At 58.5% G+C, this 26,155-nt stretch overlaps 1 protein-coding gene across 2 annotated transcripts in view; it reads left to right on the top strand.

Moving 5' to 3' along the window:
• KLHL25 (kelch like family member 25) overlaps nucleotides 1–20,028 on the top strand; it is a 35,753-nt gene extending 15,725 nt beyond the window's left edge. The window contains exons 1-3 of one of the 2 annotated variants that reach the window (XM_072799030.1): nucleotides 5,215–5,533; nucleotides 8,869–10,673; nucleotides 18,222–20,028. In XM_072799030.1, the coding sequence (XP_072655131.1) occupies nucleotides 8,880–10,649 (1,770 nt within the window). In that variant the 5' untranslated portion in view covers nucleotides 5,215–5,533; nucleotides 8,869–8,879 and the 3' untranslated portion in view covers nucleotides 10,650–10,673; nucleotides 18,222–20,028. Of the gene's footprint in view, nucleotides 1–5,214; nucleotides 5,534–8,868; nucleotides 10,674–18,221 lie in introns of those variants that run through there. The other variant, XM_072799020.1, reaches the window with a different exon arrangement.
• The last annotated feature ends 6,127 nt before the right edge of the window (nucleotides 20,029–26,155 follow it).

Here is a 26,155-nt window from a genome sequence, read left to right as displayed (position 1 = left end):
AGCACTGAGTTGTTACTGCGACACATTCCAGAGAGTTCTCCCTTTTCCCGTTGGTGCACCAGCTGGGTGACATGGCGCTGCTCTGTCATCTGGGTCCCTGGGGCTGACAGTGATGGCAGGAACACTCCTCACACTTCTCTTCTTACCACCGCTGAACCATGATGCATATTGTATGAGCAAGAGAGAAACCCCTGTCCTCTGAAGTCCCTGACTTTCAGGGGTGTTTGTTGATGCAGCATAACCTAGCCCATCCTGATTAAAGCAGACCATCCCGATCATGTCAGGCTTGGTTATGGGAATCACACCTCCTGCATGAGGTGCCCAGCTCAGCAGAAGCCCATGGTAACTGTGCGTCTTGTCTGGCTCCCTCCCTGGTCAGAGTTCCTGGTGAGGCTTCACAGCAAGTGTTGCTTCATTTTCCAGCAGGCTTGCACAGCCTTGACCCCTCACCTCCTGTCCTGTGCCTCCTCCGGGAAGGCAGAGCCTGTTGCCCTGGGTAAGCCAGTGCAGCGCAACCCCTGAACCCTTCCCCAGAGCGATGTTTCCACACCAGTGGAGTTGGCATCCATCTCACATGCATCTTCAACTTGTAATAATAGCTCACACTGGCTTCCTGGCCAGCAGAGGCTTCAGCAGCCTGGAACTTGGCTATCAATCATGGAAACCAAAGAGGTTGCCCTGCTTCAAGTGTGCTTAAAATTTGAGGGCATTGAGAAAGTACTGAAGCTTTGCCTACCCCTCTGGGTCTACGGTGGCCTCCCTTCCCCTTCCAGACTTTGCAGGTAGATAGGTGGGCCATGGTTAGGGAAACCTTAGAACTCACTGCCCACCATGGGACGCACTGTAGAGGGGAGCTGGGCACACTTGAGAGAGGGTACAGTGGCCCTGGTGATCATGACCTCAGAAAAGCAGGTGAGAGGACCATTTTGTCCCAGAGTGTGCCCTGCGGAGATGTCCAAGGTAGTTAGGGTTCTGCCCTGCGGGGAAGTGAGCTCAGGGGCCGGCTGGCCTGGTGTCTCCCTTTCATGGGGACCGATCTGATGCAGGGTCATCTTGGTACCACCATCTAAAGAGAAACCTCATTTGTAACCCAGCGCTGTATGAAGCAATACCTTCACCCCTTCCCTGAGCCATGCTTAGTTCTAGAACCGTCCTTGTGGCCAAGCCATTCCCCTGCAGGAGGAACGGGGGTGAGGCTGTGGGCTGGGGTGGGGCAAAGTTGCATCCAGCCAACTAACCACATTGAGCAGAAGGTGTGTGTTACACAATTCTCGTGACTTTACTGCGGGTTTGAAATCTTTCACAATAGAGGTGGAAAACAAAATAGAGACACGGTGAAAAATACAAATAGTTCTAATCCTTTGGGTTTTAAATTAAAAACGATACCTACAACTTTTTGAATGTATATTTTATTTTTTTAAAGAAAGGACTATTGAAAGGCAGAGGCATTGAGGGAAAGGACCCTTTGTCTGATGATGCACTTGTATCTGGAATGATCTGCACCTCTGAGTCAGTGATTTTGCCTTCAATTAACAATTAGATTTGTGTGCTTTGTAAGGGTGCTTAGTTTGCTTTCCACTTGAAAAATGGAAGAACGGATACCCCTGCACCCTGCAGGCTCCCTGAGGACGTGGGGGTGGGACAGGGCTGGCACTTGAGCTGCAGTGTCACGTGGCCACCCCGAGATCTCTGCCTGGGAAGCATGTTGCATCACAGAGCCCAGCATGTTTGTGGTATTTAATAGCATTTAACTCCTTCGTTTTTATGGTTCCAGGAGACACCCAGATCCAGCCAGCTTGATAAACACCTTTGGTGTTTTTTCTGATCACAAAAGTATTACATAATCATTAAAAAATCAAACAACTTATAAATGAATAGACTGTGAAAATTGCCTTAATCATAGCAGAGGGCCAGGGCACCGGCCTGTCTCAGTAGGTGGAGTGTGCAACTCTTGATCTTGGGGTTGTGAGTTCAAACCCTGCATTGGGTGTAGAGCTTACTTTAAAAAAAAAAAAAAGCAAGAAACAAAGTGGAGGGTAGTAGAGATGGAGTAAGGATGAGGATTCTGTTCTTTTTTCGGTAACAGTGGTAATAGAGCATCAATACTAAACCCAGAGACAAAGCATGACACATGCCCACACCACTTGAAATGCTCATCATTTACTGTCTCACTTGTCTCTCACTTGTTTCCTGAATCACTCTGTGGTTGAAAAAAACAGACCCAGAGAGACGAATTAACTTTTCCAACGACACACAGTTGCATGGTCTTCGGAGGCCCAGTTTTAACCACTGTCCTTCAGGAACTTTGATCTCTCCTCGGGGCTGCGTTGTCACCATTGTCAGTACGGCTGGGGCAGTACCCCCAGGGAAGCATCTGCAGAGGGCTTGCTGCTCCCCCCCTCCACACTCCTGACCCTCTCCTATCTTGAGTGCATATTAGTGCGTGAGTGTGTGTGCTGTGCAGCCCAAGAGCTAAGACCACACAGTCTTGGTTTTTGGCCTGCAGCACAGCCGGGTATCCAGCAGGTGTTCAGTCGGGACTTATTTCGGGTTTTGAGGTCGGATGATGTGTGTGACGTTTGCAGTCCCCAGGATCCTGTGTGTCTGGCACCCCAGTTCCGACTTGCCAGCCAGGGCCCACCTACTGTAGCGGGGCTGTGCGAGGTGAATCCCTCACTCCCAGGTCTGGCCTCTGGGCTTGGATGGCTGGGTTGGTGGGGAGTGGCCAGACCGCCTGCGCTCTCACGCACGTGCAGGCCGGCGCCTCCTCACAGCGTGGTGGGCTCACGTTGTCTGGCTTCCCCTCAAGTGAGCACTGCGAGAGACAGGGAGAGGAAGACCCCCATCTCTGAAGGTCTGGCCCCAATGGTCAGTCACCGTGTAGCCACAGACTCAGACTCCAAGGGAGGGGACATTGACACCACCCATCTGGGAGCTGTGTCCCAGTTTATGGGTACCTTTGGTCCTCCCCCAGCCCCCGGAACCCTGCCCCTGGCCTTTTTCTTCCCAGAGTGGGCCAGCCTTATTTCTGCCCTGCCTTTGTGTTTGCTGTTCCTCCACCTAGAACCTTCCTTTTCTTGTCACATTGTGGCTCCGGCTCATTAATTAAGCTTCAGCTCCTGTGTCCCCTCTTTGCCGGGGCCTTAGTGACCCCACTGTAGCCCACTGCTGCACTGAGCTGCTCACTGCTGCTCTGCTCCCCCCCAGTCCCACCTGACGCAGAGCGCAGCCCCATTAGGAACTGTCTGTCCACACCTGGTACCTGGTATGTGGTACCCGGTATGCGGCACATGGGAATTGCTTGGGAAGCTTGCGTTTGACAAGTGAGTCTGAGCCACATTACCTGCTGCCACCAGCGAGCCCCTGGGCTTTCCCACTCCCTCTGGCCTCTACTGAAGAACAGTAACGATGACATCCTCGTTTTGAGGATGGCGGACTCCTGGCTGCTAGAGGGAGGCGGAGAGGGGGTTAGTGCTGCAGCCAGGCCTCTGGACAGTGGCACCGACAGCAGAGTTTCTTTTCTTTTTAAGATTTATTTATGAGGGGCATCTGGGTGGCTTAGTGGTTGAGCCTTCGCCTTTGGCTCAGGTCATGATTTCGGGGTCCTGGGATCGAATTCCACATCAGGCGCCCCACAGGGAGCCTACTTCTCTCTCCGCCTATATCTGCCTCTCTCTGTGTCTCTCATGAATACATAAACAAAAAGCTAAAAAAAAAAAAGATTTTTTTATATGTTAGAGAGAGAAAGAGGGAGCGTGCACATGTGCATAGCAGGGAGGAGCAGAGGTAGAGGGAGAGAGAATCTCCAGCAGAACTGGACAGGGGGCTCGATCACAGACCCTGACTGAGATCATGACCTGAGGCAAAGCCAAAAGTCAGATGCTTAATCAGCCAAGCCACCCAGGCGCCCCCTGACAGCAGCTCTGATTGTCTGTGGTGCATTTTTCCTTTGGGAACAGAGGCCTTTGGCTTTCCCGCACCGGGATCTTTGGAGAGCGTGGTGAGTTTCTTCTGGAGGTCTTACCCCTCAGCTGCTTTGTTTCCTTGTGCATTTAGTTAACTTGCCAAGGATGAGGGGAGAAGTGAGCTGGGCACGTTGTTATCTGGTGCCTTTTCACTGCTTCTGTGCAGGTGAGAAGTGCAGTGTAGGGAACGGAGGGAGGTGTTGTCTGAGGCAGATCAATACCTCTTAGCAGGATGATACGTTGCTAGTCTGGAGCATGGCTGTTATATCATGGGCCTTAAATCCATCAAAGCCCAGGATGATGCTGAGGTAATCTAAATAGTTCTATGATACACGAAGCATGAGAGCAGAGAGCATCTGATTTATCGTGGCCCCCAAGGCAGGGAGCCAAGGAGACGGCCCTTGAACACACGCTCTTGAACGCTCGCCCCTCCTGCCACTGAACAGGACCCTGTGTCCTGCACACTCTGTATCCCCTGCCCTGCAGAAGACTGTGTGTGTAACTGGTGGTAAACACGGAAAAGGATCTCCTGAAACCCATTCTCTGTTGTCTGAGGTGGCCTTCCTGCAGGTGGAAAGTCAGAGGGACTCACACAGTGAAGACCCCTTAGCAAGGAGAGCAGCCCCTGCTCACTGATCCAGGGAACTGATGTTTAGTGCTTGTACTGGTTGGGACTCTAGATGGCAAGTGACAAAAACATCTGTCAGACAAAAAGGAAGGGGAAAGGCAGGCCGGCTTCAAGCTGGGCAGGGACGAGGGGTGCCGCTGTGCATCCTCTGTGCAGCTCCTGTCTTGGGCAGTGTGGCCACCATCCCGTCCTGCCCCTGCCCTGCTCCTGTCCTTCAGCACCTGCTTCATTCTCTGCAATTCCAGTAAATGTCACCGACTAGCATCTCCTTGGCCCGTTGTAGTGGCTGGGAGGATGGCACTCTGATTGGCCAGGCCTGGCATGCAGGCAGCCCCAGGGCTCAGTGATGTGCCATTTCGGCCAGCCAGGCTTGAGTGCCCAGAGGAGGGTGGTTCTGACAGCAGTCAGGGTGTCCGTGCTGACTGGAGGCAGCGTGTCCCCCACACACATTCTTTGTTGTGCCCCCTCCCCCTCCCCCAACAGCCTCCACTGTCCCAGCCTTCATCCTCTTGGTCTGCAGAGTGGCTGAATGAGCACCCCAGTAGACGTCAGGGGAAGTGAGTTTCCAGGCTTCCTCATGAGCAGAGGCAGGGACCAGTGGGTTCATTCAGTCAGATCAAGTGGCTGCTCTGTGTCCGGTCCTGCTGGGTATTGGAGTCACATCAGTTAGCCCACAGATGGTCCCCACCTTTAGCAGGTTGGGGAGACAGGAGACAAGTGCATAATGTTATGTGGCAATGGATACTGTGAGGAAGGAAGAAGTGGGTGAGGGGTGGAGAGGAGGTGACCTCAACAGGGTGGTCAGTCAGGTCACTTACTCTCTGAGAAGGTGACAGAGCAAGCCATGCAGAAGAGTGACATGTGGGGAGCCTTCCAGCCAGAGGAGCAGCATGTGAAAAGGTCCTGAGGCCCAATAAGAAGTCCATTGTGGCCTGAAGGCGTGAGTAGGGTGGGAAGTAACAGGAGGTGAAGACAGAGGACAGTCAGTGAGGAGGGGTCAACTCATGTGCAACCAGCGGCTACAGGGACAACTTGGGATTTCCCTGAGGGTTCTGGGATGCCCCTGGTGGATTGTGACTTGGCATGATGGGATCCAGGTGATGCTTTTGGATCCCTGTGGTGTGCAAACGTAGCACAGATCAGGAGCATCATGGAGAGCAGAAGCAGAACCGGGTGGGGCGTTTCTAGTCCTCCAGGGGAGGGACGGAGGCAGGGAGAAGGATCAGACCCAGGACTCATTTAAGAGGCAGAGCCACAGGACTGCAGAGGGCGTTCTGGTGAGGGGTGCTGGGGAGAGCCTGGAGATTGGGTCCAAATAAGAAGGAGCATGTTGGTGCCATTGCTCATTTTCCTGGGCTGGAGAGCAGCAGATTTGGAGGCAGTGCTGAGCAATTCTCCTGGACACGTTATGGTTGAGGTGACCAGCTTCCAGATGTGTTGTGGTTGAGATGAGCCCACCACAGGGCGTGTAGCACGCAGGCCACTGGTTCTGAGACCTGTCCTCCCATGCTGGCCAGGCCAGAGCTGAAACGCAGCCCTGGGAACCTACGGGCCTGGCCAGAGATTCACATCTCTTGTGATTCCCTTCCTGTGTCTGGGCCTCCGCGTCCTCATCTGTAAACTGGGGTGATGAGACCTGCACTTCCTGGAGTCATGATGTTTCTGGGACACGATCACCTCGCCTCAGGGTCCGGGGCAAGCCGGTGCAGGAGTGATGGCTGCTGTCCCCAGGAGATTGGTTCAGAGCCAGGCACTGCCCAGAAAGAGGTGGGACAGTCTGGGGAAACAGCCAGGCAGGTGCCTCTGCTCTGGGCACGGAGGTGCCCGGACAGGCAGCTCTCTGGGGGTGGGAACCTCTTGGGGTGTGTGCCCATCTCTGGCTCTTCTCCTGTGCAGGGAATTTGGATCAGCGGTCAGGCATCTTGGTGCTGAGCAAGAGGTCAGTCAGCTCTGGAGCCTGGGCTGCTCACTCAGCATTGGCTTTGGAGAGCGCACCCCTTAACCTCATTCTCAGGGCAGACGTGGCTGCTCTGCTGGCATTTATTTGCCCTGCTTTTTGACACTTTCTCATTCTTTGAGTCCTGCTTTGTCCTGCCCTTAACTCCTTCCATAGAGTCTCCACCTGGCTCTCTGGATTGGAGTCCTTGGAGCCATGCCCTCAGTGTGGTGCACAGGTCAGAGGCCATAGCTCCTGTTCAGCCCAGGCACAGTGGGGACAAGATGGATGGAGTCACTCGATTAATGGCCACATTTGGGAAAGGGTCTGTGAGCAAGATTAGGAAAAACGTGTTGTGGTGTCTGGAATTCAGAGTACAGAGCTGCTGGTAAAGCTTCTGTGGGCTACGCCACTGCAGCTTCTCAGTCTCTGGGCTACCTGGTCCCAGGGCCAGGCTCAGAGGGCAGGTTCTGTAAATAACTGCCAACAACCAAGTGACTCTGAGGTCCCAGCAGGACAGGGACTTTGTTTCACGGAAGAGAAAACAGGGGTTCAAGGGAGAGGTGCCCCAGGGCAGTGGTTGAATGGGGACCACCTGTCCAGCCTGGACCTGGACCCAGCTCTCTTACGCTCTTGCCAGGCACTGCTCCCACCCCTGTGGACTCTAACCTCATAACCTTGACCTTGTGGCCTGCAGGGGCAGGTGTATATAGCAGCATCCCTGGTAGGCCAGCAGCCTGGAGTTGGGGGCCCCAGAGCAGCAGGGCCAGACCCAGCCCCTGCGCCTTTCCTGCCCAGGCCTGGGAGCAGGGGCCTTGCCCGGGCAGCTCAGATCATGTCAGTTTGTGGTTTCTCTGGTTCTTTGCCAGGGGAGGAGTGAGTGAGAGAGACAGCAATGTACTTGGATGCTAATTTACAATTTCACTGAAGCATGAAATCGCTTCCTTCCTTTACCAGATTATTACTTAAGCAGAAAATTGACTTGGAGTGGGGGTGGGGTAATCATAGACTTTTGAAAATTTAAAAGGAAAAAGAAGAGATTTGGGGTTTCTTTTGGGGAGGGGCTCATTACCAGCAGGAAGAAGGGAGCACAGGCTTTTGAGGGTGCTTTGGGACCACTTTTGCTCAAGACATACAATTTTGCCTGCCCATATTCTGAGCCAGGCTTCCACAGCACTGCAGTGCATCAGGGTTGTACCATCACTTGGACTTGAATTAAAGTGCCTTGGAATCCCCCAAATTCAACTGTGTGACAGGACTGTGTCTGCCTACACAGAGCAGCCCTTTGAGCCCCGAGTCCTGGCCTGGCAAAGAAGGACAAAGGAGGGAGGCAGGTGAGGTGACCACTGTCGCCTAGGCCTAGGATCCTAGAGTCACCTGTAGGAACTAAAGAAGCTCCTTTGGTTGTGGGCTTTCCAGAGGCTTCAGCCAAAGGCAAATCTGGTCCACGTTACTGGTTGGCATGTCTTACTGTCTCTTGGGCCTTTCTTGTGGCTTTCTTGTTTGGGATCAAACAGAATTGAGCAGGTGCCTTGCAGGTGAGCCACTGATCAGCCATCTTTGCCTCCAACCCGTGCTCATCCCCACTGGGTCAGGAGGCCTTGAAAGACCCTGGATTTGGAAAACAGGTCTACACTGAGCCCTTGGGCTTTAGCGGAGGCTCTTAGGAATTTCCCAAGGGGGAGGGAGAGGAGGGATTTTGGCCAGTGCTGCTTGGAGCCCAGCTCAAGACAGGTCCCACTGGGAGCAGGGGAAGGGAGGACCTAAGGCTCTGCTCTGCCTGCGGTCTGCGGCTCTTGGGCTCATTGTTTCCAGCTTGCCACAGAAAACCCTGAAAGAGTCCATCTCCTTGGGCCCACAGAGAGGAGAGCTTGGGCTTGGAACTGGATAGCCCATGTGGGAGTCCTGGCTCTGGCGCTTGGGACGGCCACTTGGCTTCTCTGAGCCTTGGCTTCCCCAGCTGGAGAATCAGGCCACGAGAGCCGTGTCCCCAGAGGACAGCCTGAGAGTGGGATGTGTCCCAGGGCACATGCTATTTAGCCCTGCTCTGACCTGACATCCACTTAATGGCCTGAGGCCACCATACACATCCTCCCTTGACCATGGGAGGCAACCGCAGCTCAAACTCACCCAGAGGTGGCTCACTTCCAGGCCAAAGATGTTTGGTTCCAAAGCTGGTCCGAAATCAACAAAATCAGTTTCCGAAGGGCAGGGTCAAAGCCAACCCCTCCCACCCGCACCGTCCCGGCTGAGGGGAGCGGCAGAGCCGAGAGAGGAGGGGCTGGAGGGTGAGCTGCAGCGGGGCGGCCCCTCTCACCTGTGGCCTTGTCGCCCGGCAGGTCAGCTCAGCATGTCGGTCAGCGTCCACGAGACCCGGAAGTCGCGGAGCAGCACGGGGTCCATGAACATCACCCTCTTCCACAAAGCCTCCCACCCCGACTGCGTGCTGGCCCACCTGAACACGCTGCGCAAGCACCGCATGTTCACCGACGTCACGCTCTGGGCGGGGGACCGCGCCTTCCCCTGCCACCGCGCCGTGCTGGCCGCGTCCAGCCGCTACTTCGAGGCCATGTTCAGCCACGGGCTGCGGGAGAGCCGAGATGACACGGTCAACTTCCAGGACAACCTGCACCCCGAGGTGCTGGAGCTGCTGCTGGACTTCGCCTACTCATCCCGCATCGTCATCAACGAGGAGAACGCAGAGTCGCTCCTGGAGGCGGGCGACATGCTGCAGTTCCACGATGTGCGGGACGCCGCTGCCGAGTTCCTGGAGAAGAACCTCTTCCCCTCCAACTGCCTGGGCATGATGCTGCTGTCGGACGCGCACCAGTGCCGCCGGCTGTACGAGTTCTCCTGGCGCATGTGCCTGGTGCACTTCGAGACAGTGCGGCAGAGCGAGGACTTCAACAGCCTGTCCAAGGACACCCTGCTGGACCTCATCTCCAGTGACGAGCTGGAGACCGAGGACGAGCGCGTGGTCTTTGAGGCCATCCTGCAATGGGTGAAGCACGACCTAGAGCAGAGAAAGGCCCACCTGCCCGAGCTCCTCCGCAGCGTGCGGCTGGCCCTGCTGCCCTCTGACTGCCTGAAGGAGGCCGTCTCCGGCGAGGCCCTGCTCATGGCTGATGAGCGCACCAGGCTTATCATAGACGAGGCGCTCCGATGCAAGACCAAGATCCTGCAGAACGATGGGGTGGTCACCAGCCCCTGTGCCCGGCCACGCAAGGCAGGCCACACGCTGCTGATCCTGGGGGGCCAGACCTTCATGTGCGACAAGATCTACCAGGTGGACCACAAGGCCAAGGAGATCATCCCAAAGGCGGACCTGCCCAGCCCCCGCAAAGAGTTTAGCGCCTCAGCGATCGGCTGCAAGGTCTATGTGACTGGGGGCCGGGGCTCCGAGAACGGAGTCTCTAAGGATGTGTGGGTATATGACACCGTCCACGAGGAGTGGTCCAAGGCGGCACCCATGCTGATCGCCCGCTTTGGTCACGGCTCGGCTGAGCTGGAGAACTGCCTCTACGTGGTCGGAGGACACACGTCCCTGGCAGGCGTCTTCCCGGCCTCCCCTTCGGTCTCCCTGAAGCAGGTGGAAAAGTACGACCCCGCGGCTAACAAGTGGACAATGGTGGCCCCATTGAGGGATGGCGTCAGCAATGCCGCAGTGGTGAGTGCCAAGCTGAAGCTCTTTGTTTTTGGAGGGACCAGCATCCACCGAGACATGGTGTCCAAAGTCCAGTGCTACGACCCCTCGGAGAACCGGTGGACCATCAAGGCCGAGTGCCCCCAGCCTTGGCGGTACACGGCAGCCGCCGTGCTGGGCAGCCAGATCTTCATCATGGGAGGGGACACGGAGTTCACAGCTGCCTCAGCCTACCGCTTTGACTGTGAGACCAACCAGTGGACGCGGATCGGGGACATGACCGCCAAACGCATGTCCTGCCACGCCCTGGCCTCGGGCAACAAGCTCTACGTGGTGGGGGGCTACTTTGGGACCCAGAGGTGTAAGACCCTGGACTGCTATGACCCCACTTCGGACACGTGGAACTGCATCACCACCGTGCCCTACTCGCTCATCCCCACTGCCTTTGTCAGCACCTGGAAACACCTGCCCTCGTGAGGAGCACCTGCAGAGCCCAGCCAGGTGAGTCCCCAACACCCCAGGGCCTGCTCCCACCCTGGGTCAGGGTCGCCATGTCCTCCAGGGAAGGCTGGTTGGGGCAGCAAGTGGCCAGGGGCTCTGGGAGCCTCTTCCAGGTCTGGAGCTAAAGCGTAGCTCTGCTCCTTACTTGCAGTTAACCTTGAGCAAAGCATGTAAGCCTTCTGCCAGATAGGGACCACCACCTCAGGTCAGTGCAGTGCTTCCCAGGCGTGGCTGCACCTCACAATCACCAGGGATCTTTTGACAATTACTGCGTGGCGTTTAGGCTAGTCGGCCGAGTCTAAGGGCCGTCTCTACACAAGAGCATCCTCACGTCTGACAGCAGCAGCTTAGGGCTTCCCAAAATCACTCTCAGATTCGAGCATTCACTGGAAAGACTCAGAATACACTGCAGGCTGTTATGTTCACGGTCCTGGTCTGCTACAGGGAAGGGATATAGGTTAAGATCAGCCACGGACAGGGACGAGTGGGGCAGAGGCCTCCGTGTGTTCAGGACAGCGTTACTGCACCTACCTCAGTGAGTGGCCGTACACACGGGATATTGCCCTCCGGGGATGCTACACAAGCTCTGGTATCCAGAGTTTTTATCGGAGCTTGATTGCCCATTGGGGTTACTCTCCAACTCTGGGTCCCCTGGTACCACATGACCCAAAGCCCCTACCCTAAGTCACATGGATGTGCCCACCCTCACCCCTGCCCTGAACAAGGACAGTCTATTGGGTACAACTGATCATGTCCCAAGGTCAAGGGCAAAGGCCAGATTTCTTTACAATACAAATGCTAAAGCACATGCCACACCCCAGACCAGGTGAGCCAGGGCTTCCACAGTTCCAGGTGAGTCCCAGTGTGCATCCAGCATGCAAGCAGCACCCCAGGGTCCCTGAGAAATAAGGATGATGGACGGGCACACTTAAGGGGCAAGGGGCATGCTAGAGCTGTGGGGCCGGGCACCCCGTGGAGGAAATGGGGTGCTGCTTCTGTCCTGTATAGATGTCAGTGGGTCTCCCTTAGAGCGAGTGTCACAGTAGGGAACCCTGGCCAGGCAGGGCCTGCTGCAGAGTACTGCCCAAGTTACTGCTCCTGCAGTTATGTGAGGTCCTTACCCAAAAGTGGATGACAGGGAGCTGAGGGACACAGTCAGGTGCTCTTTGGGGGTAATGGAGGGATGGGGAGACACAGAAGGGACTTGCCCAAGGCCTGAGGGCAGGTGCAGAGTCAGGTGAAGGGAAGGACCAGCTTACCTGGACAGGCCTCTTCTGAGGGGTGGGGTGGGGCCTCTCTTGCAGCCCCTCTGGGGCAGGACCAACTCCAGTACTGAGCCAGCCTGGCAGGGAGCTTAGGAGTAGGGGCTGGAAAGGGATGGTAGATTTGTAGGCACCAGGGAAGGGTTTGTGTTCTTGTGCCACCACATTGGGTCAGGCCCTAGGGAAGCCAGGATGTCCTAACTTCTTCTTCTCCTGGGCCCCTCATACCTGGGGCAAGGGCAGCAGGTCTTCTGCCCTTAGGACTGAGTTCTGGGGACCCCAGGGTGAGTGGGAGGCAGGGAGACATAGGTCCCAGAGGCTCTGAGAAACTGGGGGCATGGGGCATGGGGTGACGGATCCCAGGCTCTGCCTCCAGCCCAAGAAGAGGCCATGCAGGATAGCCTTCCCACCCGGGAGGGCAGGTCAGCAGCCACAGCTCTGAGAAACTGGCCCTCAGGCCAGGCACAGAAACCCCCCAGGCACCAGCCTGGACCAAATACCTGATTGCCTCCCTGCCGCGGTGGCTGCTGGCGCGCGTGCAGTGGGCTCTTCACAGCAGAGAGGTCAGACTGAGCTGGGACTGCCCCTCCACACAGAGCACCTGCTCTAGCCCGGAGATCCAGGTCGGCCGGGCCTTCGAGGTCCTGACTGGAACGTACCAGCCCACGAGGCTGGCCCGAGCCACCTTCCCTCCTACATCTGGAGTGTTCGGGCTCCTGAAAGCCCATCTAGACAGGAGGGGGCTTTGTCCCCTTCTGAGGTTGCCCTGTTTTGTTTTAATCTGCTCTCTCCTTTGGGAGAAAAATCTAAGTAGCCCAAGTGGTTGGTCCCCTGGGCTAGAAGCTATAAGGAGAATGGCACGTCCATGTGGCTTCCCTGTTCCCTCGCTCTGGGGTGGTCCTCTGTGGGGCCCGAGGGCTCCTCCTACTGGTGCTCACCCTTCCCCATGACCCTGGACAGTAGTTTGACCCCATGTGGGAGGGGGCGGGGGCAAGCCAGCAGGCCTCATAAGCCCTGTACCTTTCTAGGGATTTTCCCCATTCCAGGCACGGGGAGGAGTGGGGGGAGCGAAGCTCACATCTCTCCTTGGTTCTGGCTCTCACTGGCTGCTTGACCCTCATTATGTGGAACCACATCACCTAAGCTGAGCCTTGCCATCTTGAATACAGAAGCAACAACTGTATTACTCCCAGTACTTATATAGGTCAAGGGAGGGGTAGGTTCAGAGTTGGATTTTTTTTTTTTTTTAAGATTTTATTTATTTATTTGAGAGAGAATGAGTGAGGTGGAGGGGCAGAGAGAGAGCGAGAAGCAGAAGCAGATACACTGGTGACCAAGGAGCCCAAAGCGGGGCTCGATCCCAGGACGCGGAGATTGTGACCTAAGCCGAAGGCAGACACCAGACCAACTGAACCACCCAGGCGCCCCCAGAGTCGCTGCTATACCAGGTGGTGACGCCAAAGTATGGTGACTATGATGGCTTTGGATGCCTTAGGTGGTGGGAGCCTCTCCATGTCCCTGGGCCAGCTCCTCCTTCTCAAAGTGTCTATTGCCCATAGTCAGACATGACGTGTGCCCATCTGAGTACTGCCAAGGCCTTATCCCTTTAGCTCGGCCCAGTCCACCATGGCGGTGATGTTGTCAGCCCCACTTCTGGGAGGAGGAAGCAGGTGCAAAGAGGCTAATTGCACATGACAGAGCCTGTCCTGCATCCCACTGGCAAGCATGCCTGGGTCCTGCCCTCCCAGGGCCAGGCCAGCACAGGAGTGTGTGAGCATCTCCCGGCCGCAGGTTTCCCAAGCTCTTCCACCAGCACCATCTGCAACAGAGGCAGAGGGTCCTTCAGCTCTTGCCCTGTATCCCAGGCCTTTCCTTCTTTTTCTTCTTCTTCTTCTTTTTTTTTTTTTTTTTAAGATTTTATTTATTCATAAGCGAGGCAGAGACACAGGCAGAGGGAGAAGCAGGCTCCCTGTGGGAAGCCCGATATAGGACTTGTCTGTAAGTCGTGGTCCCAGGACCTGATCCCAGGACCCCGGGATCACAACCTGAGCCAAAGGCAGACACTCAACCACTAAGCCACCTAGGCATCCTGCAGCCCTTTCCTTCTCGTGAACCCCCCGCATCCAAGCAGCCCCCCTCTCAGCCCTGAGAAACTGCCGCTCCCGTGGCTCCATCCCACAGATTGACCAGGGGTTGTTCCCATGCTCTGCACAGCCCTGCTTCCCTCCAGCTTTGCCTGCCTGGGATGCTGGGATGACTTGGAGTTCTCTAGATCTCTTCAAAGGCTGGGGCGTACCTTGGCTTTCTGGGAAGGGGCCTGTGACACAGCACTGGGGCAGGAGGCTGATGCCCCTGGATGTTCCTGACCCTCCCTTGGCTCCCCAGGAAGTGGGGTGGAGTGGCAGGAAGGTACAGTGCTGCAGGACCAGGCTGGAGGGGGGCCCTGAGTCAGGGGTGGCAGATGGAGGGAGTGGGAGGGGGACTGCGACAGCAGTGGGGGGTGCTAAGCTGTGGTGCCTGAACGAGGTGCAGGAGGAGCCCAGGCCGAGTGCCCTCTGCAAGGAAAGGTCAGGAAGAGCAGAGGCATAGCATGCCTGGTGCCTCCCCTTCCACCTGCCATGGGCACCCCAGTTGACCATGACACTTCCCACTGAGGCTGGCTACCCGCCGGGAGTCCCCGGCCCAGTGCTGGGGCCAGAGGACGGGACCTGTATCCCCAGATTCACTTCCCTGTGCCTGCCGTCCCAGACCCTCCTGCAGGGAGCAGGGTAAGACCCAGTTTGGGGGCCTTCCTCCTCTGTGCCTGGAGGGTCCTGCTGTCCCCTGACCCCTTGTCCATCCTGTGAGACTCTGACTTACAGAGCCACCAACCAGAGGTTGCCTGCACTCTGCAGCTCCTCAGGATCACCCCAGATGATGTCCCCTTGGTCTCCCCCAGGACTTCATTGCCGTTTGGGCTACCGGCCTTGAGTTCTGGTGGGTGCCTGCGTCTACAGTGAGCGCTCTAGTCATGATTTCCTTTACTTTTCAGAACGCATTGTCATAGAAGTCATAGCTGCAAAGGTGGCAGTTAAGACAGAGGATAGGTTGTTGGCATCAGGTGAATAGCTAGTAAGGGTTGGAGTGGGATTTGAGCCCCAGACATGCCCCAGGCTTGCGGGCGTCTGGAGAGCCAGGGGATCCTCACGTCTGCACCCTGGCACCAAGCATGGGACCAGCACCGGTGGCCACCCAGCTGTGTAGGGCTGAATTGCTGTGTGGGAAGCTTAATGCCAGCCGGAGCTCCAGGACCAGCCTCTTGAGCCCCAGTGTCACCGCCAGAACCATGTATCTGGGCGACAGCAGCCAGTGGCAGCTGGGAGGCCCCTGGAGCAGGGTCTGGGTTACCCTGGGTTACCCGCCAAGTATAGACTAGCCATGAATGTTCTTTTCTCTTTTTCTCTCCCACTGGGTCTCCCTGCCCCCACCAAACCCTTTAAAGACATAGCCCCCTCATCTCTCTTCCCCTGACCCCCACCAGCATGCCGGGCAAGTGTCCAGGCCACCAGGAGCTCATCTCCCCACAGTCATTGTTGGGACCCAGCCACTTGGGGTGTGGGGGTGGAGGGGCCTCCAATCCCAGCTCTGGGAAAGACTGAGCCCATTATTCCCCGATGGGGCCCTGCAAGGGGCTCGGTCACTGCCACAGGAGGGGCGACTCAGCACATTCTATCCTGCCTTAAAAGAAATTGCCACTGAGAGGAAATACCAGAGCACAGATCCACTTGGATGGGCCTGGTGTTGTGAGAAAGGTGCCCGGGCAGGAGTTCGGGCCTTCTGAAACACCCCGGGTCCATCCGTCTGTCCCTGCACCCACAGTCTTGCACTCAGCAGGTTTCCCCGGGGTTGGCCCCATGCCAGGCCTGGGATCAGGATGCTAGCCACCCTCCCTTGTTGCAGTCTAGCGGAGCAGACACCTCACCAACAACTCCCAGGATTGTCAGAGCAGTAGGAGGGGTTGCCAGGCCAGCTGCATGGGCAGTGCGGGGTGACCACTGACTCCACACCTGCAAGGTGGAGTGTCCCATCTCACAGACGAGGAGACCAGGCCTCAGAGAAGCACCTGCCCAAAATTGGGGTGGCCCAGATTGGGACAGCTGTGGGCTGAGCCAGAGGGAGTTCAGGAGCTGGGCAGTGTGTTCCCCAATTCCTCTACCCTAGGCGTGCCTTTAGGTGCTGTCTCCTCTTTAGCAACTCGGGATGGCCCAAGGGGACCACTCCTTGGGTCAGGGTCCCACAGCCCCTCACCCCTGGCATGGGTGGCCTTGAAGTTTGGTTGGGGGGCAGCAGTGGGCCTTGCCTCAGGGGGAACCCCTCATCTGCCGAGTGTGGCGGGAAGGTATGGAGCAGGGACAGGCCCCGGAGGTTTGGATTTGCCACTCTAGAGCATCTTGGGATGTTAGGGGCTTCATGACCCAGGTTCTCACTTGGGAGGGGCCTTCACCCACCCCAGCATCAGAGGGTTGCTGGCCCCCTGGGCACTTCCCGCAGTGTTCAGGCCAATCTTCCAGAAGCCTTGGCAGTGAGGGAGCCAGGGCCATGCCCTACTCAGAAGGAAAAAAGTCCTACAGATTCCATTGCTGGCTTGAATTTTTAATTGTTACTTAAATGCACGCAGACTTACAAGTAGCTCTAAACGTAGAGCTATGTGTGTAGGTGTCGGATAGCAGACACAAGTGTGCAGGGTAAATCTGACCAAAGCTGTAAAACCAAAAATGGTGTCATCATTCATTGATGTCCGGCAGAGATGGCCTTGCCTCTGCCTCTTGGCCGGTGTGCAGGTTTCCTGGAGAGCTCCACCTGCCCGTGCCAAGGCTGGCTTCTCTGCCTTTCCGGAGCCCCCGTGAGACTCCTTCGGGCAGCTCAGCATGCTGGAGGGACATTGCCCATGTCCCCTGGCACAAATGTGCCTCCTCAGTCAGGGCCACCTCTGAGCCCTGGCCTCATAAGTGTGCCTTCTGGCCTGAACTGGTGCGCGGATCAGCAGGTGCCTGGAAATCTTCTAGGTGAGCTCCCGGCGCCCTTCCCATGGGACTCCAGAGAACCTCTTCTTAAAATGCTGCCCCACTGGGGTTCAGCTGCCTGCGGAGCCTGAGAGGACAGCCCCTGCCGCGCTGTGCTGAGCGCTTCCTCTTCCCTGCCCAGCTAAGCCCTTCCGATGCCCCTTCCTTTGTCCCCGGGGCTCCAGCCGAGGGTGTCACACCCTGACACACGCCCACAGCCTCATCTCCACGTGGAGTCAGGCAGGGCTGTGCTGAGCTGTGCAGTGGGTCGGCCTTTCACGTTGACCACGCTGGCCCAGTTGGGTTACCTCAATTGCTCCAAGCACATTCTATGCAAAACCTCTCCTGAGCATCAGACCACCCGGTTCTCTCCTCTCTGGGAGGCAGAGATCCATCGCCTCCTCTTCCACCAGAAAACATGAGGCTCAGAGAGGGCAGATGCTGTGTTGAACGAGAAGCCCGGCTGCAGTGTGAGTTTGGTGACCCCGGGGGCCTGTGCTCCCTTGTGCACCACCGTTGGCCCCCATCGCCTGGGTCAGGGCCCATAAATACCTATGGAGGACACAGACGAGCAGTCTTCTGACCGCCTTGCTGATGCGCCCCGCCGCTTCGACCTCACTGGCCTCAGCTTACATTTTTAGACGTGCTCACATCCCACCTCCGGGCCTCTGCCCGTGCCCTTCCTCTTGCCTGGGCTGCTGTTGCCTTCTCTGGCAAACTCCTGTGCCCTGTTCAGGCCTCAGGTTAAATACTACCACCTTCCCATAGCCTCCACCAAAATAAAAGCCTGGTCTCTCTCCTTTTTTTGTTTTTCCCATCCAGCCCTTCTGTCACTGTGTGAGTACTGTATGCATTTATTGGTGCATTTATTGGTACATTATTGATACATGTCTCCCCTGGGGGTTGGTCCCGGGGACCGTAGCGGTGTCCGCCCGCCCTCCTGTCTTCCTAGAGCCAGGCATGGTGCCTGCTGGGTTGCAGGTGCTCAGGTTGCGGAGCCAGAGTAGCCAAATGGACAGGTGGCCATTGCCCCGTTCTAGGTGAGGCGACCAGGGCCCAGGGAAATGGCTGAACTGCCCCGGCTGCAGTGCTGGTCATGACAGAGCTGCATCCTCCTGCCCAGGCCTTCTGCTCTCGGGGCCTGAGTTCCAGCCCCTTACATGTGGCCCCTTGGTTATCACTGTTCCAGGTTAGGACAGAGCCGTGTGGACATGACTCATGCTCTCCCTCCCTCTCCTCTGCAGACTCTGCGTGTCTCTCCCCACCCGTGGCTGCAGCCCTACTGTCCCAGAGTGGCCCTGACCCCATCTGCCGCCGCAGGAAGCTCAGCCTGGCCCCGGAGCTGCGCCCTCCCACCCCCGGCTCTGGGAGCAGCAGTCTCGGGGGCGCTGTTCTGAGCTTCAGACAAGAGAGGAAAAGCTGTCTCGAGTGCCCTGTGTGCCTGCTTTGCAGTGGCTTGGAGGGGAGAGGACCTTCCAGAGGGGCGCGGATGACACAGGACTCGCTTGGCCGGGGAGAAGACACAGCTGCAGAGTGTTGAGGTGGCCTGATCAAGCAAGTCCTGTTCAAGGGCTGGGAGGCCAGGCAGGGAGGAGCCCTGGGTAGGTTAGGGTGGCGGTCCTGGGCTGCCTTGGGGTCTCGTGGCACCAACAGCACAGCCTTGGCCTCACTGCCTCCCCCTGGTGATCATAATGTCACCCAACAGAGGGTGTCTCGGGCCTCAGGGAAACGGGGTCCACCAGGACAGCACACGAGTTGCCCAGGAGAAAATCGAGGACACTTGTATCAGGGGTGGAAAGCCGTCAGGTGACCTCAGTGGCACCCACAAGACTTCATTAGCAAACGACACCAAGAGCCTCAGCGTGAAAGAGGAAACACGTGGGCCCCTCCCCAGAGTCGGGCCTTGCTCTCGCCACCTCTCCATCAGACCAGCTGTGCCCAGGGGCAGATGGACACTCGTGCCCTGTCTCAGCAGGACTCAGGGCCCCCCATGTCCTCAGAGCCCGCCTCTCAGCCCACCCCAAGACGTGGCAATGACCCCATCTCCTGACAGGGCCATACTACCCTCAGGATATGGCCTTGCTCCCCAAGACTAGGAGCAGAGATGAGCTGGCGACCTCAGGGTTGAGTTACACCAGGGCATCCACTCTGGATCCTACCAAGACCAGCCGCCTCGGCGTAGAGAACAGCAGCCAGGCCCGTGACCGGGCTCCCAACCAGCACCAGCTGTCCTCTGAGTCTGGGCCTTCCAGCTGGCCTGTGTTTGCTCACTGAGCTCCAAAAATAAGAATGGTCCCCAGGAGAACTGCCAATTCTTGGCTCATTTCTCCACCTCCCGAGTCATTGGGTCCCTCCTCAGTCTGTCCCCAATATCTGCGGTTCTGGACAGGTCATCTCACACCTAGTATTAGGGTTTGCAGCCCAGCCCTTGCCACCCCCGGGTGCCACTGGAGGGGGAAAGGGCCTGGACCAAGCCTGTGGCTTCTCTGGCCACCTACCAGCTGCCTGCCATTTGCTCGGTGCTGCTTGGCTGGTTCAGGACTGGGCACCAGAGCGGGCTGCACTGTCGGTGGGGCTGCATCACAAACGAGTTGCTGCCCATAATTTCGCCCTGCCCCCTCACAGGACCTTCCTGCTGCCACTGGTCCTGTGGGCAACTCTTGGGGAGGGCCCTTGGTGCTGGGTTCCCCCTCCATGAGCACCAGCCCCAGGACATTGGCTGCCACTTGGGAAAAAGCTGGAAGCAGATTGTGCATTTCCAGGTCCCTTGGAGGCCGCAGACCCCTCCGTAACAGAGGCTGGCCTCCTGGGCTCCGAGAGCACAGTCTTTAGCCCCCCAAACCCTGGGGCTCTGGTTTGGGAGATGGTGAGGCCAGGGTGGCCGGGGCTGTGGGCAGTGAAGGAAGCTGCTCGCCTGGAGGCCCCAGGGCTTCTGGATGGCCGAGGTGAGTTAAGCACACTTGTCACATAGCACAACAGGCCTTGCAGTGGTGCTTCCCCCGAGTTGTGTTCCCTCCTGTTTCTAATTTAATAAAAGAGCTGAGAAAGCTATTGCTTCCCTTGGGTGCTGAGACCGGTCTTGGGACATAAGTCACAGGCCGACTTGGATTTCGCCCCGCCAGCCGGGGCCCGAAGCCCGCCCCCTGGCATCCGCCCCTCCTGTGAGGGGCCTCCTCCCCACAGACCCCCGGCACCCAAATGAGAGGACTTCCTTTCCTCAGACTCCAGGGGTGAAACCTTAAGTCGACCCTCATGTAGAATTCAGGTTGCTTTCCTGAACAGCCCCTGCCAGGGGAGCTCTCCAATGGGCTCATCTGTAGGGGAGCCCGGGCTGAGGCTCATCTGCATGAACGGAGGGCCCCCCAGGGGCCAGCATTAGCACTCTGCGGCCTCTCAACGTTCCTGTCCCTTACTGTCCCCTCCCGCCCCTTCACAGCTTCCTTGAACTTGCAGGAATGTGGGCTCGGGGCGGCCTCCCGGGGTCTGACCTCGGCGTGACTCCTGGCGCCCGTGTGCCCTGAAGCTCTGCGGTGTGCAGGCCCTCGGAGCCCAGACCGGCCTGGGATAGTGCGAAGGAGATTCCGGTGCCGAAGTAGGGTGGGATAGCGCCTTTGTCATCACGTCAAACGAGCATCCTCGGAGTGACTTGCTCTTGAAAGTGATGAAGTGTGATGCACTCGGAACCTCCAAGCTGAGACGCCCTCCCGGGTCCCTCCACAAGCCCCGGCCCAGCCCCTAGGGTCCCCACCCCTGCCCTGGTGGTGGGGTGGCAGGCAGGCCTGAGAACTGCGCAGTGGCCGTCAGAAGTGGGGCGGGCTCCTGTGAGGCGCCGGCGGAGGTGCACCTGGGCGCCCCTGGGCGCAGCTGGGGGTGAGCCGAGCGAGCCGAGGCCCAGTAGCTCCGCACACTTGCCCCGCCCCGTCTCGTTGCTCCGGCGGCGTCGGTGCAGGGCCTCCAGCAGGGCCTCCAGCGCAGCGTGGCCCCGCCCCGGCGTCCTGTCTGCCTTCCAGCCGTGGGGAAGGCCCGAGGGCGTGCGCTGCAAGCCTGTCTGCGGCCGAGCCCAGCACTGCCCCGGGGCTGGACCTGCCGCTGCACCTCCGGCTGACCTCTACAGGGCGGGGGTGAAGGACGAGGAGCAGCCTCCCCACCTGCCCCCTGACCTGGGCTTCAGGGGAGACCGCACGGGCCTGCCCCCCCCCACCCCCGGGGGCTGGCCCGGTGGCAGCGCAGTCTCCGGCGCTGTGCGGACCAGCCTCTGGGAGGCCCCGGCCGCGCTTCGGAGACTGCCCCCAGGAATCTGCACGGAGACCCAGGAGGTGGGCGCTCTTGTCCGCCCTGCTGGTGAGCAAACCGGCTCCAGCCCCGGGGGCTCCCCTGGTAGCAGGAGGGCGGAGGCCGCAGAGGCCAGACGTGCTGGGCGCAGGTGTGCGCGCTCCTGCGTGTGCGTCTGGTTCAGTGGCGGCAGGTTCACGAGGAGATGAGGTCAGGTCGGGGAGCACTGAACGCCTGCGGGGCACCCGGAGAGCCTTGCCGTGGTGGGAATGGCTGCTGTCATTGCAGGGGGGGAGGTGGGGTGTGCACCCAGGCACTGGCCAGCACGCCCCTTCTGCGTCCCTTGGCCCACGCCCCCAGGACCCAGGCCGCATCTGGGAGGGGGCTTTGGGCAGCGAGCCTCAGCAGTGCTGGGGTAAGAAACCCCTGGGGACCTTGTCCCAAGGGGGCCCGCAGGGTCCTCGTGGGTTATAGCCCCTGAGGCCAGCGGTCAGGCCACTTGGAGCTTCCGCACCCCGTGAGCCTTCCTGGGAGCCAGCATCTCCCAAGGCCAGGAAGGGGCCCGAGGGTCCCTCCTCACGGCTCGTCAGCCGCGTCTGCCTGTGTGCAAAGGCCCTTCCGCCGTGGGGGAGCCGCTGAGGGGCCCGCCCAGGCCATCCACCCCAAGGCCTGTGCCCACCAGCCCTGCCCGCCCCTCAAGGCTGTAAGTCCTGGTGGGTGGAGAAGCAGCCTTGTAAGCAGCAATTATTTGTCTTTAATGAGGAGGCTCAGAAAGAGCCTCTGGTTGTCCTGGGTCATCAGCAGGTGCAAGAAAGGAACTGCACGGGGCAGCCCCAGAGGCTCCGCCCACCTCAACCCTGCAGGAGGGGGAAACCTTTTGCAACGACCAGGTGGTCTCGGGGGTGGCCAGGCCCTGCATCCCCCGCTTCCCTGCCCCTCCAGCAGCGGGGCCAGAACACCTGCCAGCGTTGGGTCCTGTCCCCGAGGCAGGTGTGGTTGGGGTCAGTTTCCAGCAGGGACACACGGCTGCCCTGGATTCTCAACTGCTGTGTTGCCACCTTGGGCTTTGGGCTTGGGCAGGATTCAGGGTTGAACTCGGGTCTGTGCCCTTGAGTGGGAAAGAACACCTTTATTTTCAAGAACCTCTGACATTTTATTCAACTGGTGCCCCCCTGGTATCATCAGCCTCCATGACTTTGTCGCTGGATGTTTTCATGACATTGCAGTCAATATCTTGAAATATCACAAACTCCTTACTGTGTCCAAATTACAGTAATCCTTGGACTGGCCACCAGGTCACATTACAGATGTGTTACTACAGAAGCATGGATGTTATCATACATCCTATAAATGTGCTTTCTGAAATATTTGACGGGTGATACGGGCTGAACTGTGTCCCCAGCTCCTCTGTTGAAGTCCTGACCAACCCCCAGGGCCTCAGAATGTGTGTGGCCCTTTGTTGGAAATTGGCCCTTTGCAGATGTAATTAGGTAAGATGAGTCATAGCAGGGTACGGTGGGCCCCTAACCCCACCTGAGGGGTTAGTGTCCTTAAAGGGGAAACGTGGACACACACACACAACACGGGGACGCAGGTGAAGAGTGGAGCCTTGCTGCTCAGGCCAAGGCACTTGGAGTCAGGAGACGGGCCCAGGACAGGCCCTTCCCTGGTGTGAAGAGAGCAGGGTCCTGTGGCATCTTGATTCTGGACTTGCTGCAAGTTTCTGGCTTCCAGCCAGTCGGTGGTACTTTGTCAGGGCAGCCCCTGCACACTAACGCGGTGGGTTTCCTCTGCTGGCCTGCAGGTCCTATCTTAGGCATTTAAAACAAGGGGAATTGGGAAATCAATCAAAATACAGCCATTCCCCTGAGGGGTCCACAGGCTTCACCAGCCGACCAGAGCGGCCAGAGCGCTGAAGAGGTTACAAACCCTGACCTAAGGTGAGCGGAGAGGCCCTGGGTCCCGGCCAGACAGGGTGCCACTGTGCTCCACCCCCGGGGGCTCTCCTGTGGCTGCACCCTCAGGCCAGGACCCCAGCCCAGGACCCCCAGCTGAGCCACCTCGTGCCTCCCCGGGTCCTGATCTGGGGAGGGGCAGGGGCACACCCAGCCTCCAGGTCAGTTCTGGGTACCCAGCCGGGCAGGGTAGGGGTGGGGGGCTCCCCCGGGGAAGCTCGTGGCCCAGCCTCACTGGAAGTGGGGTTGATGTCCTATCCCCCAGTCTGGGGGGCACACCTGGGGGGCACCAGCCATGCTTCATGGCCCAGGCCTCCGAGAGCCACGCTCACGCAGAGTCTCCCCCAGCTGAGGCCCCGCAGAGCCCCCGGACGGCTGCAGAGAGCTGCTCCTGGCTTTCACTCCTGACCTTCTCCCCCGTGACAGGAGGCCGGCCGAGGGCCCTGGGTCACAGAAGCACTGCCTGAGCCTGGTCGAGCCCTGAATGCCGTGGACACATTTCTGATGCATGTCCCCAGGGGCCAGGATCCCATCTCTCAGACCCAGACAATGGGGACGCTAGGGTCACAAGCCCTTCCTTCGGGTGGCCAGGACAGAACTAGCAGATGGCATCGTTCTGCACCCCCTCAGGCCTACTATCCTGCTTTATCCACTCTCACCTGGCTGCCAGGTGCGCCCCCAAGCTGCGACTTCCCGAGGACACGCCAGTTCACTGCTAGTTCCCTCCTCACCCCTCTAGCTACACCTCCATCTGATGCCAGACCCTTCGGGGGATTCGACTGCCCTGTGTGTGTACGGGGACGTCACAAGTGGCCACTGCAGTGGGTCCCTAGGAGAACTGAACACGTTGAGGACACATGAGTGTCAGATGCGCGAAGGCAGCCCTGGTCCTCACGAGACGCCGGGCAAACGCCATCGCGGTGTGGTTCCCCTTGGTGGGACGCGGTGAGCTTTCCTCGTGCAGAGACCCCACCCTGGCCCAGCCGCTGCCTCACACAGAACCACCGGACTGAGGCCTGTCGGCTGTCCCCAGCGACCTCACCAACAACGTCTGCACACATGTCCTTTTGTTCCTTTTGAAGTCCATGCTTTGAGCCATGTTTTACCCCAAGTGGTTTCGGAGGTCAGAGTATAGTTTTAATGGAAAAGACATAAGCTTAAGGCCAAAGGGCAGGGTCTTTACCAGATGACACTCGGATTTCAGAGGCCAGCAGGTCCAGGTTAGCCTGGCCTTGGGCAAGGAGGGATGCTTGCCTACTGGGCCACCTACCTGGAAGCACCGTCCAGGTGCTTCAGTGGGAACACGTGTGTTTCTTACCGAACGGGGAGATCTGTGAGTGAGGAGGATGCACGAGCCGGGGGCCCTCCGTCCAGAGCAGTCAGCCTCAGAGGACGCGGCCGTCAGGGGCCACTTGTCCCCTGGGACCCGCCAGGCAGCTCTGTCCTCTCTAGGACATTATTTTTTCCGCTGTGGGCCTGGCCCGCTGAGCGGAGACATCAGCGGTGAGCTCCGCGGGCGGGGATGGAGCACCTCTGCGCCGAGGGAGGAGCCGGACGCAAGTTCCCACCAGGAGCCCTGGGGATTTGGGGAAGAGAGCCCGGGAGTCGGGGGCCCGGGTGCTGGGTGACCAGCCGTCCTGGTTTGCCCTGGACCGAGGGCTTCCCAGGATGTGGGAGAGTGTCGTGCAGACCCAGACAGGGGCTCGCTCCACCTGTGTCCCCTCCTGCTGGGTCGCCCTGGACCTGGCAGCTGGGGGTTTGCAGCCGGAAAGGCAGAAGCGGCTGACCTAGCCTCACCCCCATGCCGGTCCCATGACATGCCAGCAGCGTGTCATGGGCCAACCCCAGAACCGTTCAGATCTCGAATCTGTAGTGACGGCTGGTCACCCCCTCGTGGGGTTAATTACACGGGCTAATTGCGAGCGCTCCCGGGGTGGCAGGGCCCTGCAGGGCGACACTCAGTAACAGGTCCGCCGGGTCTAATTGGGTAGGACTGGACCGTTCTTCATCTAACTTACGGAGCACCAACTTCGTGCCAAGTGCTGGGCTCCGTGCTGCTGGCTGCCATCCCCCCGGGGTCCCAGCCCCCGACCCAGCCCCAGCCAGTGGGTGACAAGGCCCCGCGTGCTCTCATCCCATCTCTGCCGCCCCAGCCAGGGCAGCTTGCAGACAGACGCGTCCCCGCTGCCCTGTGAGCACCCAGGCGGCCCCCCAAGCAGCCCAGCCAGGGCAGGGAATGGGGGGAGTGGCAGCAGCAGGCACGCAGCCCCCCCGCCCCTGGGGTGAGCTCTGCCTCGGGCAGACGCTAGCTCTGAGGACAAAGCACACGGAGATTTCATGCTGCGTGTGAGCTCACTTCAACTTCACAACTTTAAAAGATAACTCTGCCTTCTGTCCCACCGTAGAGTGGACACCGGTGCTCTGTGTCACATCTCTGAGCCCCTGTTAGGGCCTTGTCACGGACTAGGGACACTAGGTTTGGTCTCCCTTGCTCTCTACCTCCCCACTTCTCAGGGAAAGAAATGAGTCTTCTTCTTTTTTTTTTTTTTTTTTTTTTTTTTAATTCGAAAGACAGCAGGAGGAGGAACAGAGGGAGAGAGACAAGCAGACTCCGTGCTGAGCGTGCGGAGCCCAATGTGGGGCTTAATCCCACAAGCCCAAGGTCATGACCTGAGCCGAAACCAAGAGTCTGGTGTTCAACCAACTGAGCCACTCAGATGCCCCCAAGAAGTGAGATCTTAACACGAGAAGTGAGATGATACCCGGGAGCCCAAGCTGCTGGGCTGTGAGCACGAGCCCTGACCCGGCACCCGCTCGGGTCCCCTCCGTTCTGCTCAGCAAGCTGGGCGGCGGCGCGCTGGTGGCCGCTTGCACTAAGTCGCTCCGCCCCTGCCCGGGGCCTGCCCGAGACGCCCTCTGCCACCCCCTTTCCCGCCCCCGGGACCGAGCGC

Source organism: Canis lupus, chromosome 2 (genome assembly GCF_048164855.1).
Source record: "Canis lupus baileyi chromosome 2, mCanLup2.hap1, whole genome shotgun sequence".
Classification (NCBI taxonomy): domain Eukaryota; kingdom Metazoa; phylum Chordata; class Mammalia; order Carnivora; family Canidae; genus Canis; species Canis lupus.
This window is presented reverse-complemented; position numbering and strand designations above follow the sequence as displayed.